Below are 16,590 nucleotides of genomic sequence, written 5' to 3'. Positions count from 1 at the left end.
AAGTCAGAACATGGTTCTACTAATTGCTTTCTTGTATTGTCTAGTAATTGCTTTCTTGTGCTATATTGTGTTATCTAGAGAGAATGCCACTTGTTGCCTAACAAGCCCCTGAAGCTGGTGTAGGTGTCTGTGTTAGGTCATCTCACTTATTCAGGTCATCTCACAATTCAGGGATATACAATGTAGTCATTTGCATATGAACCAGTTTGCCCTATTCAGTGAAGGTACAAATGCAGACTCTGCAGTGGATGATCTCAAGGTTTAAATTAGGTTCTCCTCAGGTATTTTGTGAATATACACATGCCATGTTCTCTCTAAATATGTCCTTTTCTTTTTTTTTACTCATGACTTACGTGCTTAAAGTCTATTCAAACTTTAGCTTTATTCTTCTCTCTAAATACTGTGGTTATTCACTCCCACATCTGGAATGGATTTAAGCACAGATTAGTCTGCTTTACTCCTTAGAATGTGGTGTAATTCACAACATATTACGCTGTATACATTTGTGCAGATCATTTTTAATCAGATGCACAGCATGCTGTTCATATCCTTTTACCTTTCTATTATTATTTCTCATACTGTACTTCATCAAACTCAATTAGATCTGCCTAGTTTCATCACTAGAAATGGTTTTCTTCAAGTATGGAATGGGGCTGTAATATGCTGCTTCATATCAAAGAGATATTCAACAGATTTAACAATTCATATTCCCATTATTTTATGACTGTCACACAAAGCAATTTATTTCCTTTCCCAATCAGAAGAATTGTACCATATTCCAGCCCCCTGCAGCTTGCTCCAATTGCTTCTAGTGTCTTCTCTATCACTTCCCACTCTTTTCTTTAAATTTCATTTTTTCCATCTTCAGTTTGACACACACTAATTTCCACTCCTCCACCAGACACAGACAGGTGGGTTCCATTCCGCCACCACATAAACAAGCAGTCTTATTAGACAGTAGGTACATTCCCTGACTATTCCCCTAATCAGTTCACATTTACCTCTTTAAGTGCTTGAAAATAAACAAGCAGATGGTGAAGTCTGCTAATTTTCCCCAAGTCTTGTGGCAGAAAATGAATCTTCAGGAAATGTTTTAGATGGCAATTTTTTAACTCAAAATCAACCCTTTGTTTTCAGTTTTACTCTTTACCTTTTATAGAATGTTAGGGAGGTATAAACTATACACAATACAGAAGCAGTGGCCCTTTGACATGCCCATTGCTGCTGTCTGATATGACCACATAAACCAGCTGGCTTTTACAGATGCAGAGTGTAGGCTGAGGGGTTAACATTGTATCCCCCCCTTCTTTATGTCTTTAATAGCTTCTGTCAATCAAGCACTGTCTTCTTCCCCCTGCTTCTGCAGAAGACACACTGAAACTACTGAAACTCCTGGCTAGGTCATTGGTATAAGCCCTAGCTCAGAGAAAGACGGTCCAGGCTGTTTTTCATTGCAAACCTAATTAATTCATTTACTTGTCAAATTATCACCGTTGTAAGGGACAGGACATAGACTACTACATTTGTCAAGGCACAAGAGTAGGTGGGTACTAGTACCTCCTCTCTGCCCCAGTTTCTCTCTGCACAGGAAGAACTGGACTGAGAAGGTAATGACTCTTCCTACACAATCATTCAGAGGATACAGAAACTTGTGCTAATGAAGGGGAAGTTAAGGGTGATTTCACTCATAGCTTAAACATGAAAAGGAAATCAGACGCTAACAGTGACTATGTCAGTTCAGATGTACATTATCCTTTCCCTGATTTGCAAAGCTGAAACAATGGTTGTTGAGAATGATTCTGGCACATGGGGGCTAAAAATCTTACTGCATAAATGACCAAAAAGAAAAAAAAAAACAACAATTATTTAGATTTTGTTGATAGTTATGGACTGATAAAAGGAAGCTAAAACAAACGTCCTCTTTCAGCTCCAGGGCCAAACACATCATTGACTCAAGTCTTCCAAAACATTGAATGTTAAACCAAGGTTGGATCCGGCCTCTCATCTCTGATCATCCTTTCTATAAATCCTTCATAAAGTGTGTGTTAGTTTTATGGCACAGTCATAAAACAGCCACATGTAGAAGTAAATGACCTCATACCAGCTATCTCTCTGCAGATAGATTCACTTGGCAGATAGCCAAGGATTGATTGACACACATCTTACGGAACTAAAGTTAATTAATATGTCTACCAATTCCCAAATGGATCTCAGGAAGCAGAGAATCTGTTTAATGCAGTAAGCAATGACATACTGTGTGTGGTCAAGAGACAATCACTAATTGCCAAGAATGCATTCTGGAATAAAGCATTAATGAATACGTATAAAAAAAAAAAAAAAAAATAATAATAATAATAATAATAAACTTCTAATTTGCAGCTCCTTTATTCCTTCAAAACCTTATGTTTAGAACATTAAAAAGCCTCATATTTCAAATATTAAAAGACAATTTTATAGAGAAAAATGGTTTCCAGACTATAAAGTCAACACTCAAAATGTCTGCTAATTTTTCTACAAGAAAAAATTCTGATTTTTAAATAACAGAGTTCTCATTCATTTAACAACGTCTTTCTATTCAGAGAAATCTGAAAACCTGAATTGCAAAACCATAAGGTAAATTGAAAGAACTGTTCTTCAGAGATCACAGAAGCTACAAGTAACATAACTATGGATTCACCAATAAAACATATCCTTAAATGAAGTAAGTGAGTGCTGAAAACACATCAAGAGTCTGGCTGCTAAACTGAAACAGTCCATGGAGCAACACTTAGGTTAGCTGGACTGCAGTTGCATTCTAGTTGCATTCTAGTCTAACCTGCAGCCAGGAAAATCAGCATGGCCCAATTGCTTTCTGTTGGTGATACTGTTTTTCACAGAAGACCATGCTTATGTAGTTACGACAATCACTGACAAAATATTACAAAAGCTATGCCATGCCTTCTGCAGTACTAAGCAAAAGTGAGAAATAAATAAATAAATAAAATAAATAAATGGGGAGAGGAAAAAATTACTCATTTTTCACACAAAAAAAATGTAAGGAAACAAAACGTAGGTCACATATGAAAACATGTTGACGTGTTAGGACGAATCTGAGAAGTGGGATTTATGAAGGCGTAGCACTATTTTAATTCCCAGCTGGGAGAAAGCTGCCATGGTGTCAGACTGCACTCTGTAGTAGGAGACTAAAAGACAAAATTGGCCTCAGAATAAATGCACAGGCTGAATTATGAACGAGGCAGAATGGGCTAATTGCTATTTACTTAGGAGCCAGGCAGAAAGGATGCCATGTAGGAAAGAAAAGCACAGATATGGTTGTGATTTATCAATCAGCACCAGAGTCTGGTGAGAGCAGGTCCTACCAGATCCACTCACCGAGCTCCAGAAAAGAGTGAGGGCATTTTGGCAGAGGGTTCATGGCTAAACACCAATAAAGATTGAACAAGAAATATTGTTTTAAGATAATTTACCTCAGGATGGCTTCCAACTTCAATATATGTGCACACTGGATGAAAAGCCCCCGTTCCACAGGCGTACAAGTGGGTTTGGTTATAAGTCTTGAGCACCTTGATGAAATTAGCACATTCTCTCTGCAAAGAAAAGGAAAAATAAATTGCATCCGTGAAGTTAATTTGGTGATTATGACTAATGGGAGTGCTTTCTGTGTTGTGGATTTATGGCTGAATGAACAGATTTTAAAGGTGTGATCATTTCAAGCTGTTTATAAGCATGTTTAGCACTAAGCATTTAATAAACAGCATGATTTAGGATCTCATTTAAATATCTTTGGTTGTCATTTAATAAAGCATCCAACCCTGAACAAAAAATTATACAACAATTTTCCTCATTTGTTTCAGACATTCTTCATCTTTGTAATTTATGGCATTGCCGTGTCTGTAAGACAAAAGCCATTTATAGAAATGTGTCAGAATGAAATAATGAAGAAAAATGGACCAACTGTTTGCTTGTATTCAATTAAGTAACAATTAGAAGAAAAAATGTGCCAGATGGAAGGAGTTGATGAAAAACAAATCATTGATATAACATTTCTACAAACGATATGAATGCTGCCTCACCTCCATTGTCTATGGTTAGGGACCAATTTTAGAAAGACGAATACTAACTTTATTGGAACTGTTTATGACCCCTAAAATATAAACTTTGCATATTCCACTTGAGTAAATTATCCATCATGAGTAATTCTAGTTCTCAATGCTTCAAAATGTTCTAACAGTGCCTAGCACAAACATAATCTGTTATCTGTTAGTAAAAATGTTGCTATTAACACCTGTTATTAAATAAATGTTATTAATTTCCATATTTAACTGCAAGTGTCTAACCTGATAGTTAAGATTTTTTTTTTCTTTATTTAACCTTTCCATTCCCACCAGGTCTAACAATGAAAATAAATGTCAATGTCTGTGAATCAGTCTACTAACACAATTTTATAATGGATTTCAAATAGGAGAAAAATAAGAATATTAAAATAGAACAACCAGTAAAGTTTGTGTAAAAATAAAGGAGGAAACTTTTCCATGTATAGTTGGTGCGTTTTTAGTATAACACTCAGTTTTACTTCTCCAAGTAGACCAGAGCCCATGGCAACACCATTTTAGCTACCGCCTCTCCTAGAGGAGATCTCTACATTGAGATCTCATCTTGCTTACTAATTAAATCAGATAATCTCAACCAGAAAATAATGGCCATGAAAATGCATGTGCAATTTGAGGCATGCCTTAGGCCACCACTGCGAAAAGCACTGAACTTATATAAAACACTGATTCCCTGCTTCACATAATGGACTTCACCAAAATGACTGCTCTTCTAATTTTATTGTTTATTTGTGTAACAGTTAATGGCAACATACTAAAAAGAGTACTGTAGAGAAAACTATATAGAATGCTGTTATGTCCTTGGCTTACTGCTGACAACTTAAGTTATCTTTCCAACTGAGATAGAAGAGAAAACATAGAGATAGTTAAGGTAATCCAACAGGAAATTGAAAGAAATAGAGATGGATGTGAGCAGGGGTCTCTTTTAAATCTTTCCATACTGGCCTTTCATAATAAAAACACACACAAATTCTGGTGCATACATATTCTTCCTCCCACACATATATAAACATGAACATACATTTATTACATATATTCACAAGCTGCTTTTCACTGTCACAATGGTAGAGTACTAAACAAATACCTAGCATAAATCATCAAAATTACACTATATGTTTCTATATTGTTCTTAATACTGTTGTCCTTTGTTCTTATTAATAAAAGAAATATGGAGAAACTGTGAAAATATATTACTAATACAAAACCTGCAAGAGTAAAACTGAGCAAATACCATAAATTCACATAATGTTAAAACTAACAAAATTAAAAATGAACAAAATTATACAATCCTTGCAAAAGATCTGATAGTCTGTGTTCCAGCTGAAGCATCAATCATTGACACTGCATAATTTAAAACTGACCAATGATTTGTACATTATTAAAGCATCTAGAATTTTCTTCCTTAACGTTGTATCTGTTCAAATATAATCACACATCTGTTTCAGCAGGACTGTGCCTTGCCTTGTCTGATTTGATATATCTTGACTTTAGAAATGTCTTTGAGGTCTACTATTTAATAATTGCCTACCTGAATAGCATTAAATGACAGGGGCCCAATGGACACACACCTTTACAAAATGCTGTGAGTACGTGGGCTAGATCCACATCCAGGGTAAATTACAATTTGTTTTGCTGATTTAAGTGGAGCTATTCTAGTTTATAGCAACACAGTACCTGTGACTCTATAGGCATTTGCTAAACACTGTTCATCTGCATATACTATACAGCAAGAAGGTTTTTGCAAGCTAGTATTTTAAAGGTGAGATGGAAAACCCTTCTTCACTTAAAGGCAGAGCTTTCTTTGATTTCTTTGGAGGGAAATTAAGAAAAATTCTACCAGTTTCACTGAATTATATCAGATTAGTCTGTGGTAGGAAGGAGAAGGAAAAAATAATTTAACTTTTTCCTAACCATATTTTTGCTTCAACTGTTGAGCTTCAATTGTACTGTATCTGAGTTAATATCAGTAGAATTACTATTTCTATCTATAATTGCTCATATTATAAGCAATTTGGTTTATTCATCCCTGCCTTTAAGCTCTCCTAAATTCATTGTGCAACACATTTTTATTATAGATGTCTGAGAAATACACTACCTAGTTAAACAATGGGGAAGGTAAATACTTACAGCAATAAACCTTTGACTATAACAAATAAATTTGTATAACATTTAAAGTCCCTAGTCCAACTCAGACTGGTCACATAGCTTCTCTGTGTTTTATAGCTGCATAAAGGAACCATTAAGATCCATTCAGTAAATTCTCATACACCTCCCTAACAGATTAGGTTTCTTTATATATTTTACATGACTGTAAAAAAATAAATAAAGAGGGGTATTAAACCACAATAAATGACATCAAAGTAAAGTTACAGTTCTGATTTAAGCCCTTGTCAACTCAGGAAGTTCAAAGTGAAGTTTCTACCCTGCCTGGGAGACAGGACTATTCTCACTGGAACAATAGCAACAGTCTCTTTGATTTCCATTGCAGTGTAATCAGAGTCGTTCCTTTGCCTAATTGTGCCGAAGTACAGCTGCACAGATACAGCACAATGTGTGGAAATGTCATTGTACCTGTGAGTTTGTGACTGATACAATGAGAAGAATAAGAGTTTGCTCCGTGAAGGTGAATACTTGGTTTTACCTGGTTTATGTGACTCTGGGAAAAAATAAAAAAAATAAAAAAAATAACAACAATAATAATAAAATCTCTACTGTAACTACTTTAACAGTTCTCCATGATTCACTCAAACTCAAAATTTTAGCATAATGTATGCCAAAGAAGACACTACAAAACAGTGTGTGCTTTAAGACTACCACTACATGAGACTTGGGTGACTGACTCAAATGTGCAGGATCTGTTTCCCCAACCCTGCCCTGGCTTCACAGCTTGTGCAGTGGTATTCATCTGAGAAATCTGGCACTCAGCTCTGCTGGTCCCAACACTGGTGGCTACATCAATTTGACTACAAAGTAACCACCAACCACCTTGGCTGGAGGCCTGGAATGACTTAGTTGTCTCTAACTGGGCTTGTCCTTCTTGGCAGCCACATCCCCTGCTGACAGGCCCTCAGGCAAGCACTATATTGTTAGTATGAAGGTCCATGCCAGCAGGAGGCATTTCACTATATGATCTCAGAGTGTAAGATACTGGAAAGGAAGTGAAGACTACAAAAGAAATGTAGTATCTTGGCAAATTACAGCATGTGGGAGAAAATATTCAGTGGAGGAACAGGAAGGAACCAAGAGCCAGAGGTTGTAATGATCAAATTATCAGGAAATTTAAACACTGTGTCCACATGTGAGTTCAGCCCCTGGTACCTTTGAATTCATTTTTGCTCTTCCCAGGAAGGGAACATTGTTTAAAGGGAACATGTTCTGGACAAATTAATACCCTTTGAATATTGTTGTTCTTCAGGTAAAACAGTTTAAGGAAGAAGATTAGACTTTCAAAAATTACTTCCTAGGTGGAAATATTTTTATTTTTATGTTTTAATATTTGAAAGCTGAGTTGAGTGGGACTTCTGGCCTAATAATGTAAATAAATATATGAAAATGAATGTGAAGTTTGCAGAGTTCTTTGTAGGCAGGAAAATATCACTTGGATAGGTAATGAAAATACATTTTAAAAAAGAGGAGTACTGGAATCACCATAGTGAATCACTAGAATTTTTCCACCTAATAATCCTGTTTCTTATAATGGGGAGTTTCATATTAGGAATTTTTTCTTGTCCGTATAAAGCTAAACACAGGTTTATGCCCTAAAGCTTGAGTTTATGTATGCATGCATATAGCAGAAAGCATAAGTGATTGCATATGTTACAAAATGATTGAGGTAGACTTTCAAAGAGAAAATTAGGTACATCATGTGGGAGTTACTGCAGTCCTGAAAACCCCCACTACTTTGTCTTGCCTAGTGCAGGAGAGGATTAATCTTCATTTATATTTCAATAAATTGCATAAGGTTTCCTGAGAGCTGTAGGTTATGCCTTTGGCCTTGTGCTGAAACATCTCTAACTTAAAATCTAAGCAGCTAAGCCCCAGCATCATGCCTGGAGACTCAGCATAGTTTATGAGGTCTCTGTCTCTCTGTCCTGACAGAGGGAACTTTTACAGAAAGCTTTTTTTTTTTTTTTTTTTCCATGTAAATTCTGGAGATGCTACTGTGATGACATGATTGCCACTATCCCCCAAAGCATGCCCAAATAAATGGTTAGTGCTCCTTATTGGTTATACTATGTGCTATACTGACAGTTTATTGAAATTAAAGTAGCTAAAATCATTCCATCATACTAAGGTATTGCAGCAAAGGAACCAACCTTACTGCAAGTCCTCCTGCACTAAACTCTTATTTGTAGTACAAGTTGAGAAACTGTTAGATTGTCACTTACAATCAAAGTGTGAATTAAGGTCAAAGAGTTCCAGTGTGTCTGGACCTTAAGTCTAAATTCCAAATCCAAATATTATATATTACAAATAAGGGCAGAGGGCTTGTCTTGAAGAGAAGATAAAATATTAATTAAGCTTTCCAGCAGGACACCCACCATATGAATATCAATATGTCTGACACTAACCAAACATACACATCTAATTTTTAAGAGATTTCCAATATTTATGTATCAAATAGAAAGGATTATGGAGAGAGAAATTATCCTGAAAAAAACAAATTACAAAGAAAATGTCTGCAACAAAAGGCATAGGAGCCAAAAGCACAAAGATTGAAAAACAAACACTACAGATATGTAACACTGATTAGACTGTTATGCAGACTTTTCCCGGACACTTACAAAAATAAAGTCCATCCATCTGTCAAAACATCTGCTCTGAATATGAAAATTAAAACTGAATTTAGGTGGTTTTTATGAGTTTCCAGTAATTATGTCTCCCCAAGAAGCCTGGAATTTACATCTTTCAGTCTGGATTACTGATGCAGCAAAGAGTTTTCAATTTTATATATATATATATATATATAATTATTATTTATTTATTTTATTTTATTTTATTTTATTTTATTTTATTTTATTTTATTTTATTTTTTATAGGGGATGTTTAAGGAGTAAGTCCCACTGACTAATTAATATCCAGGCTATTTTTTTTCTTCTTATTTTAAAGAAGATGTTTCTATTAAAAAACAACCAATCAAACAAACAAGAAAAAAAAAAAAAAAAAAAAAAACACCACAAAAAACAGAATTTATGTCTATACTGCTTCAGAGATACTACAGCAAATATAAGTGGACAGATTATGCAGGGCACTGAGTAAAAGGCCAAATAATCTATTACAGTATCATTAGCTTCAACAGTTTTCTGCTGATTTAATCCAGATAATGATCAGACCCTGTCATACATTCTTCCTTTATTTCAACCTTCCCACATAACTACGTGATTAAATTATCAGAAGGTTTTGTCTAAACTGGATAGACAAGGGGATTTAAAGCTACCATCTAACAGCTGGACAAACAAAACAAATACATGTTTTGTCTTTCAAATCAAGTGAACAGACAGTTTCCATATCAAGTCCTATGCATGAGTTTAATTAATATGTTTACTTTTTTTTTTTTTTTTTTTTTTTCCCTCTGTCTAATTAGTTGAATTCTCAAGAGGCGAGGTCAGGAATCCATGGAGAATAAGTAAACCCTGATATTACTGCTGTCATTCATATTTATTACACTGTTGAAAGATGTTCCCAAGTTATCAGGGAGCTTTTTCACTTCTTTCTTTTGCCGGTGGTCTACTGCCAGCTGCAGTCAGTTCAGTCTGTACTGGCTAGGTATCTTTTTCAGTATGTAATAGCATTGTTTCAGGAAAAATACTTCTGGAGTGTTAGTGCAATAAATATATATTTAGTTCCTTGTACACAGATGAATAGTTGTCAGCTAGATCCTGCAAACTCTTTAGCACATCAGCAAACGTACAAAGAAGCCCTTCTTAGTGTGAGTTCTGCAATGCATATACTTTCACAGCTACACATTTCATTGCTACTTGCACGATTTTTTAATTTTATTTTTATTTTTTTGTAAAATGCAGTAAAATTATTTAAGAATTTGTACTGTTTCCCTATTTGCATTACAGTAGCACTTAAAAACATTGGTCAAATAGTAAAGTCTGCTTAAAGAGGCCCAAAGTAGGCAGGGAACAGAGCAAATCATTCCAGTCCTGTTAAATGGCAATGATCCTTTAAAAATTTTATTTAATTCGAGTAAGCTAATTGGTAACTGCTGCAAAACCACTGCTGCATTGGCAGTAATGGGAATATCTCCCAGTACTAGAAGCTTTGCGCAGGGTTTGATGGATGGGAGAATCATGCGTGGCACCTGTACTCCATGAGATAACATTTCAAATGAACCTGAATGTGTAAGATTTTAGAGTGGGAGGGGCCAGCAATGCACGCAGCTGGCATGAAAACATTTGCAGACTGTGATTTACTGCTGTGTATCTCCCAGAGTTTGGATCAATAACTTCATTTCCATCCCTGTTTTCTCATTACTGTACCTTGCAATCAGCAGGTTCAATGTTTTATGGTCCTACCCTCTGAAAATCTGTCTGCAGTGAAGTTAGCTGAGCAGTTGAAATACTGGGGTCTGTGTTACAGAGGGGATTTCTATTAACTTAGTTCTTAGGGATTTCCCATCAGTTAAAATCCGTTAAAAATAATATATATATATATATATATCCAATAGAAACCTTGGATATCTCTTGGCAAATAAAATACTTAATCTCTTTTATAAATTTACGTTATTTTCTGAACTGAATTCTAATTGTACTTTGAAGATCTTCAGTACGTTAGAGCTCAGAAAAAGCTGCCAGATCCTGAGATCCAGTGGCCCTTGCACTGTATTGTGATCTAGAGGATTTGACCCCTCCCGTGATGCCAGGAATGACACTACTCTTAGACATGGTCACCACTGCCAAAATTAAAGATGATTGCTTGATTAGTTCCATATCTAAACTTTCCTTTGCTGTCAAGCCATGCCCTGAGAAATTTCAGACTGAGGGTGCTGATGAGGATTGATAAGACATTCTTTCGTGCTTGCCTAGTGCAGCTTACTGTACTTCCAGTTATCTTCCCAATTAAGTTACGCCTGTTATCTGTCTGATTTTTTTTTGATATGACAAGAGTTCATGAGAATATTTAAAATGTATAATTTACTCAAGTTGCAGGATGTCTGCATGAATTTAAACCATTAAGGCATCAAGACAAAAAAAAACCAAAAAGCTAACTAACAAAGTATGTGATAAAAAAGCCACTAAAAATAAAGCAGTTATGTCCTGATTCCTTCAAGCCACAAACCTGCATGCTATATTAGAAAACAATGTAATTGTCAGCACACTTGCACAGCAGATGGAAAGCTCTTTGGCTTCCTGCTTTTTGCCAGTGAGGGTGAAACAAAAAATGACTCGCTGCCTGCCTGCCTTTCTGTCTGTCTACCTGTAAGGGTAGTTGTTCACTACTGGTACTGTGGACCAAACACACCAGTTAAACAGGTCTTCAAATCTTTGTTATTATCATTAATTGTATGGCCTAGCAATTGCTTAAAGTCTTAAGAAGTAAAGTTTCTCCAAATTGTTCTGTATTCACTATGTCCAAATTAGGAGACATGTTTCCAGTCCATAAATCTTCATTTAGCAGATGCAGATAATTGTTCTAGACCTGTGAACAGCTAGACATATGCCAAGAAAAGGCTGCAGTACAACATACCTGTTTTAATGACCATCTCATATTTTTGTACATCTGGTTAATGTGTAGTTAACAATACAAACCAAAGTCTTTTGTGGAAGCAGTCCAGCAAACTGTTTTCAGGATTTTGCAAAAATAACATGGTCATTTTACACTGAACCCTTCCAGGAGCTTTAGCAAGAAACTTATTTTATTTTTAATTGTTATGTTTTTCAATAGTATTTACTTCCTACAGAACAGAATTAAGTTATTTAAGTAACAGAAGAGTATTTCAGGAATAACTCAAAACATGCCTTGAAGTCAAATGGAAGACAATCCTTTCCTTACCATAATTTTAAAACAAAACTGTTTTTGCTCCGTAGACTAAAGCTGTCCCACATTCTGGGCATGGCTTTATTAGCAAAGCAATGAACTATACTGCTTGGTTTCAACTCAGGCAGTCTCACCAAGCCCAGCAGCAATTTAAGTTGCGACCACAGTCTAGATCGAAAGCGTCTCTCCCAGCTATCTCTTCTATCTGGGTGGGGTAATCACCTGTCTTCTGGAGAAATCAGAATACATCCTGCCTTTCCGAACAGAATCAACACCTGCTAATTGGGTGGAGTATTTCAGACAAACAGGTTGCCAAGCCTGCTATATATGCACATAGAGCACTTAGACTCCATATCAGCTTGTCTTTATTCAGCATTAGACATATCCTGTAATGACTTCCACTCACAACCACCTAAAATAAATATACTCAAAGCCTCTGTGTTGAAAGTGAATGTAAATGTGTGAAGTGTTGAATGGAAGCAAAAGACTTTGGAATTCATAAGGGAGAGTTGCTTAGCAATATGTGGGTCTGTAAATAAAAACACTCTGTAAACTAGACTACAAAGTTACATGTTTCTTATTGTGGGAATCTTTACATTTGGGTGTGGAAATTAAGCTGTTCTGAAACCATAGATACCGAACTGGGACAGAAGCCTAAAATTCCCAGTCAGTAAAAAATTGGTACCAAATGGATTTATTTATTTATTTATGTTGAGATTCATGATATACTGAAAATAATCTAAAGTTTTGAAACATGTTAATCAGCAAGGGATTATTCAAGGGGAAATCAACAGATAATTTGTTCCAACACAGATCATTTTGAACAGTCAGGAAAAGAAAAAGAAGAAAAAGAAAAAAAGAAAAAAAAAAAAAAAAAACAAAAAAATAAAAAATAAAAAAAAAAAAAAAAAAAAAAAAAAAAAAAAAATAAAAAAATAAAAAAAAAAAAAAAAAAAAAAAAAAAAAAAAAAGAAAAAAAAAGAAAAAAAAATAAAAAAAAAATAAAAAAATTAAAAAATAAAAAGTAAAAAAGAAAAAAGAAAAAAAGAAAAAAAAATAAAAAAGAAAAAAAAAAGAAAATAAAAAGAAAATAAAAAAAAGAAAAAAAAAGAAAAAAAAAGAAAAAAGAAATATATAGGTTCTTTCTCTATTTAGTATTCTTAATTTTCTTGTTCCACTATCTTCAGAATACAAAACTCTCTCTACAGTAAAAAGGCTTTTTTTTTTTTTTTTTTTTTTTTTTAAAGAAGATTAGTTGATGTGAAGATGTGGAAATTGAACAAAGCGTTAGCTTTGACATAGGAAATAATTAGGTATCATTTCCTTGGTTATTTTAGGAACTTTCTCTATAACTAGTATTTAGTTCTTTCACTTACTCCAAAAGAAACAAACAATATTAAACTTGTGAGCAGCAGAGAGGAATTTAGTGGAACTACTGGTTGGTGTATGCAAGTAACAGAACTGCAGAAATAAAATTAGTTGTGGACTAATTTAACAGGGAAATAGTAATCACATCTTGAGTATAAAGGAACTGTGGTATGTGATCTTTGAGAGCAGACTTATCCTTAAATTTTAAACTGTACTTGCTTTTATTAAAACAACAACAACCTAAAAATTAGTCTTTTCACTAAAATAGAAAGAACCTCTAGTAAACTCAGGGGAAAAAAATGTTAATGATACCAAGAGAAACACTTTTCTCTTATTATGTGAGGTTCAGACTGACGCTCTGAAAGAAAACAGGGACTAAACATCTCCATAATTTTTACTAATTATCCAGTTATGTGTTTCTCTGAAAAGAAATGTATAAAGGACAAATTTACATCTTGAGATGCAATAAATCACAACAAGAAATTATCCAAAATCATTTTAAAATAGTAATGGCTGGTAACCCAGCTGCAATTAAAAGTAATTCTCAAGACTTTATGAAGGCCAAACTTGGGTTCATGAGGAACACATATTGATAGGAAACTAAAACCCATAATTTGGGAAACAAATTTTCCTCCATTTCTCCTTTACTTTCCATTCTTTGCCCCTGTAACTTCATACTTCAAAGACAAAATGCTGTTTTTGCAAGACTGCATTAAATCTGATCAATATAAAGTTTCCTTCAGAGGCAAATTTCTAGTTACACCTATAAAAAAAAATATAAGCCAGAAATTGGAAAATTAGTTTTCTCTTTGATCTATGTTAATTTGTTCCCCACATTCAAAGACATAAATGACTTCCTGTGATACATAAATGGGTAAACTATGAACATCTGAACAATTACTAACTTAATCCTTCCTCTGTATAAGTACAGAACTTGTTACCTTATAGTAACTGATTTGTCTTGGTAAGTTCATATAAAGAACATATGCAAATGTCTAAATGAACACAAGCTGTAGGCTTAACTTTTGAATGGACTCTGCCATAAATGAGGCTTTGTGCCATCAAGTGTCCAAGAACTAGATCTGGCACAGCCAGAATTTCCTGGGGGAGGGTAGGGAGGAATAATGTTAGAAATCTCCACAGGACTTTACTTTAAAAGACTCCAGTGTATTATACTTCTTCTTTACCATACTCAGTTCACTTCTTCTAAGTGAAGGAACTATAGGTTTGTTGTACTTTTTTTTTTTTTTTTTTTTTTTTTTTCCCATTCTGTCTTTCTATGTTGTGTCTATGCAAAGCAGTTCTATGCAGCAGCACAAAACTTACAAAATGCCTCACTCCCTCTTCTCCCAAATGGTTAAAAATGCCTTAGTAGGAAATCATGCCAACATTAAAGATTATGGACAAGAATAAGGAATAAGGAATAAGAAGACCCCAAAGTAATAACTTCTTCCAGGATTACTGACTGGGATAAGTGATAGAGTCGGAAAGGATATGAGGTGGCACTGTTTGTCTCCAAAGAGCTCAGAAGTCACATTTTTCCTTGTGGATGTTAACACAAAGAGTAAATTCTGTTCTTAAACTCATTGGAGGTCCATTGCTTTGGATCTATTGCTTAACTTATCCCTTCCTACTCCCAGGAGACATGCAGACATCCCCTTTCCTCTTTCCGTAGGCTGGATGATCCTGGGTCTGTATGCTCAAAGGATTTCATTGTTATGTTGGAGACAGGGAGCCAGAAAGAAAAAGGTTACAGTGATAAAATTTGGTAATAGAAAAGCTGGATATCTGTCTGTAAATGTCTTCTAAAGGAAGAACACTGAAAGAGAGGGACAAACTTCTCTTTGGCCAAAAATAAAAAAAAAAAAGGCCAGGGGTAATTTGACCTGATAAACTGTGACTATCAGATGAATTTAGAAGCCGGCTTTCTAGATCCAGCCAGCATTGTATATTTAATTTTCAGAATCCGTCTTCAGATCTTTGTTTACAATAACAGATGAAAAGAATTACTTTTGCTTTCTGCCTCCATGTTCTTCTATTTTCCCTAAGGCAACAACAGTAATAAAATGAATTAAAGGCAATTGTGCTCATTTGTTGCCAACTTTTTTTTTTTTTTTCAAAGTATCACCAGATATGGCTGAGAGACACTTGCTAAGCTACACAAATTTTTTTTTATTTATTATTATTTTTTTTTTCAATCAAATCATTGTACACATTGCTTTGGAGATGTTAATCTTCCTATGATTTAGGGAGGATCTGGAAAACTTTAAAGAAAGCAAAAATTTAGATGACACATGAACATTTTGGCATGAGTATTATCTTAAATGAGAGAGTGAACTAAATTACAGCCACGTGATTCTACCCACATGAATCATGAACTCAATGATTAAGCCACACTTAAATGCAAAGAAGCAGAATATATAGCTATATTATGTCTACCATAAAGAGTCTAAAAATTCTTCCAAACTGGGAATAGGTTTCTCATCTGAAACGATTTCAAATCACCACCTAGAGACCTATCAAGTTTAAGATGTCAATCACAGTTGAATTCAGGTAAATGTTAACTAGATAAAACCTAATGACACTTAAATAGCTGACTTAGATGTCAGATAATGTGTTGATACACAGAATTGTGCTGATACTGTTTAGCTATTAAGTGTGATGACATGAAAGTCTAACTCTGCAGACCTGTTTGTTTATGTGAGGGAATGTATGGAGAAACTTGCTAGTACCAAGTAAAAAAGCTTCATAATCTTTCTATCTGGTTGTATATCACCATTTAATTCTCACTAGAAAAATCCAAGGAAAACATGATTTCATATTATATGAAAGTTTTCTATAAATACCTGTCATTGTTTATCTTTTTCTATGTGACTGTAAAACTATTCATTGAAATTTAAAGATTTAAACTAGTCAAGTCCAAAAGGGAACGTTTTAACAATTTATTTTGTGCTGGGATATTTAAGAGTGGCTAAATAAATTAGAAAGTCAAATCAGAATTGAAAATAAAATCCTAAGGTACCCTTCAGAAGCACATCTGTGTAGCTTTCAAGCTGTAGAAATCTATCATACTATTTAATTGGGATTTCTCTGAGTTTTTGTGTACCATGTAAACTACTGTTATGGT

At 34.5% G+C, this 16,590-nt stretch overlaps 1 protein-coding gene across 1 annotated transcript in view; it reads right to left on the bottom strand.

The window, feature by feature from the left end:
* Window positions 1-16,590, bottom strand: part of SEMA3A (semaphorin 3A) — a 170,986-nt gene that overhangs the window by 96,078 nt on the left and 58,318 nt on the right. The window contains 1 exon segment of the mRNA XM_032180723.1: window positions 3,468-3,587. Coding sequence (XP_032036614.1) covers window positions 3,468-3,587 — 120 coding nt within the window.

This window comes from Aythya fuligula, chromosome 1, assembly GCF_009819795.1.
Source record: "Aythya fuligula isolate bAytFul2 chromosome 1, bAytFul2.pri, whole genome shotgun sequence".
NCBI classification, from domain to species: Eukaryota; Metazoa; Chordata; class Aves; order Anseriformes; family Anatidae; genus Aythya; species Aythya fuligula.
Note: the sequence above shows the minus strand (reverse complement) of the source record. Positions and strands in the feature narration are given on the sequence as shown.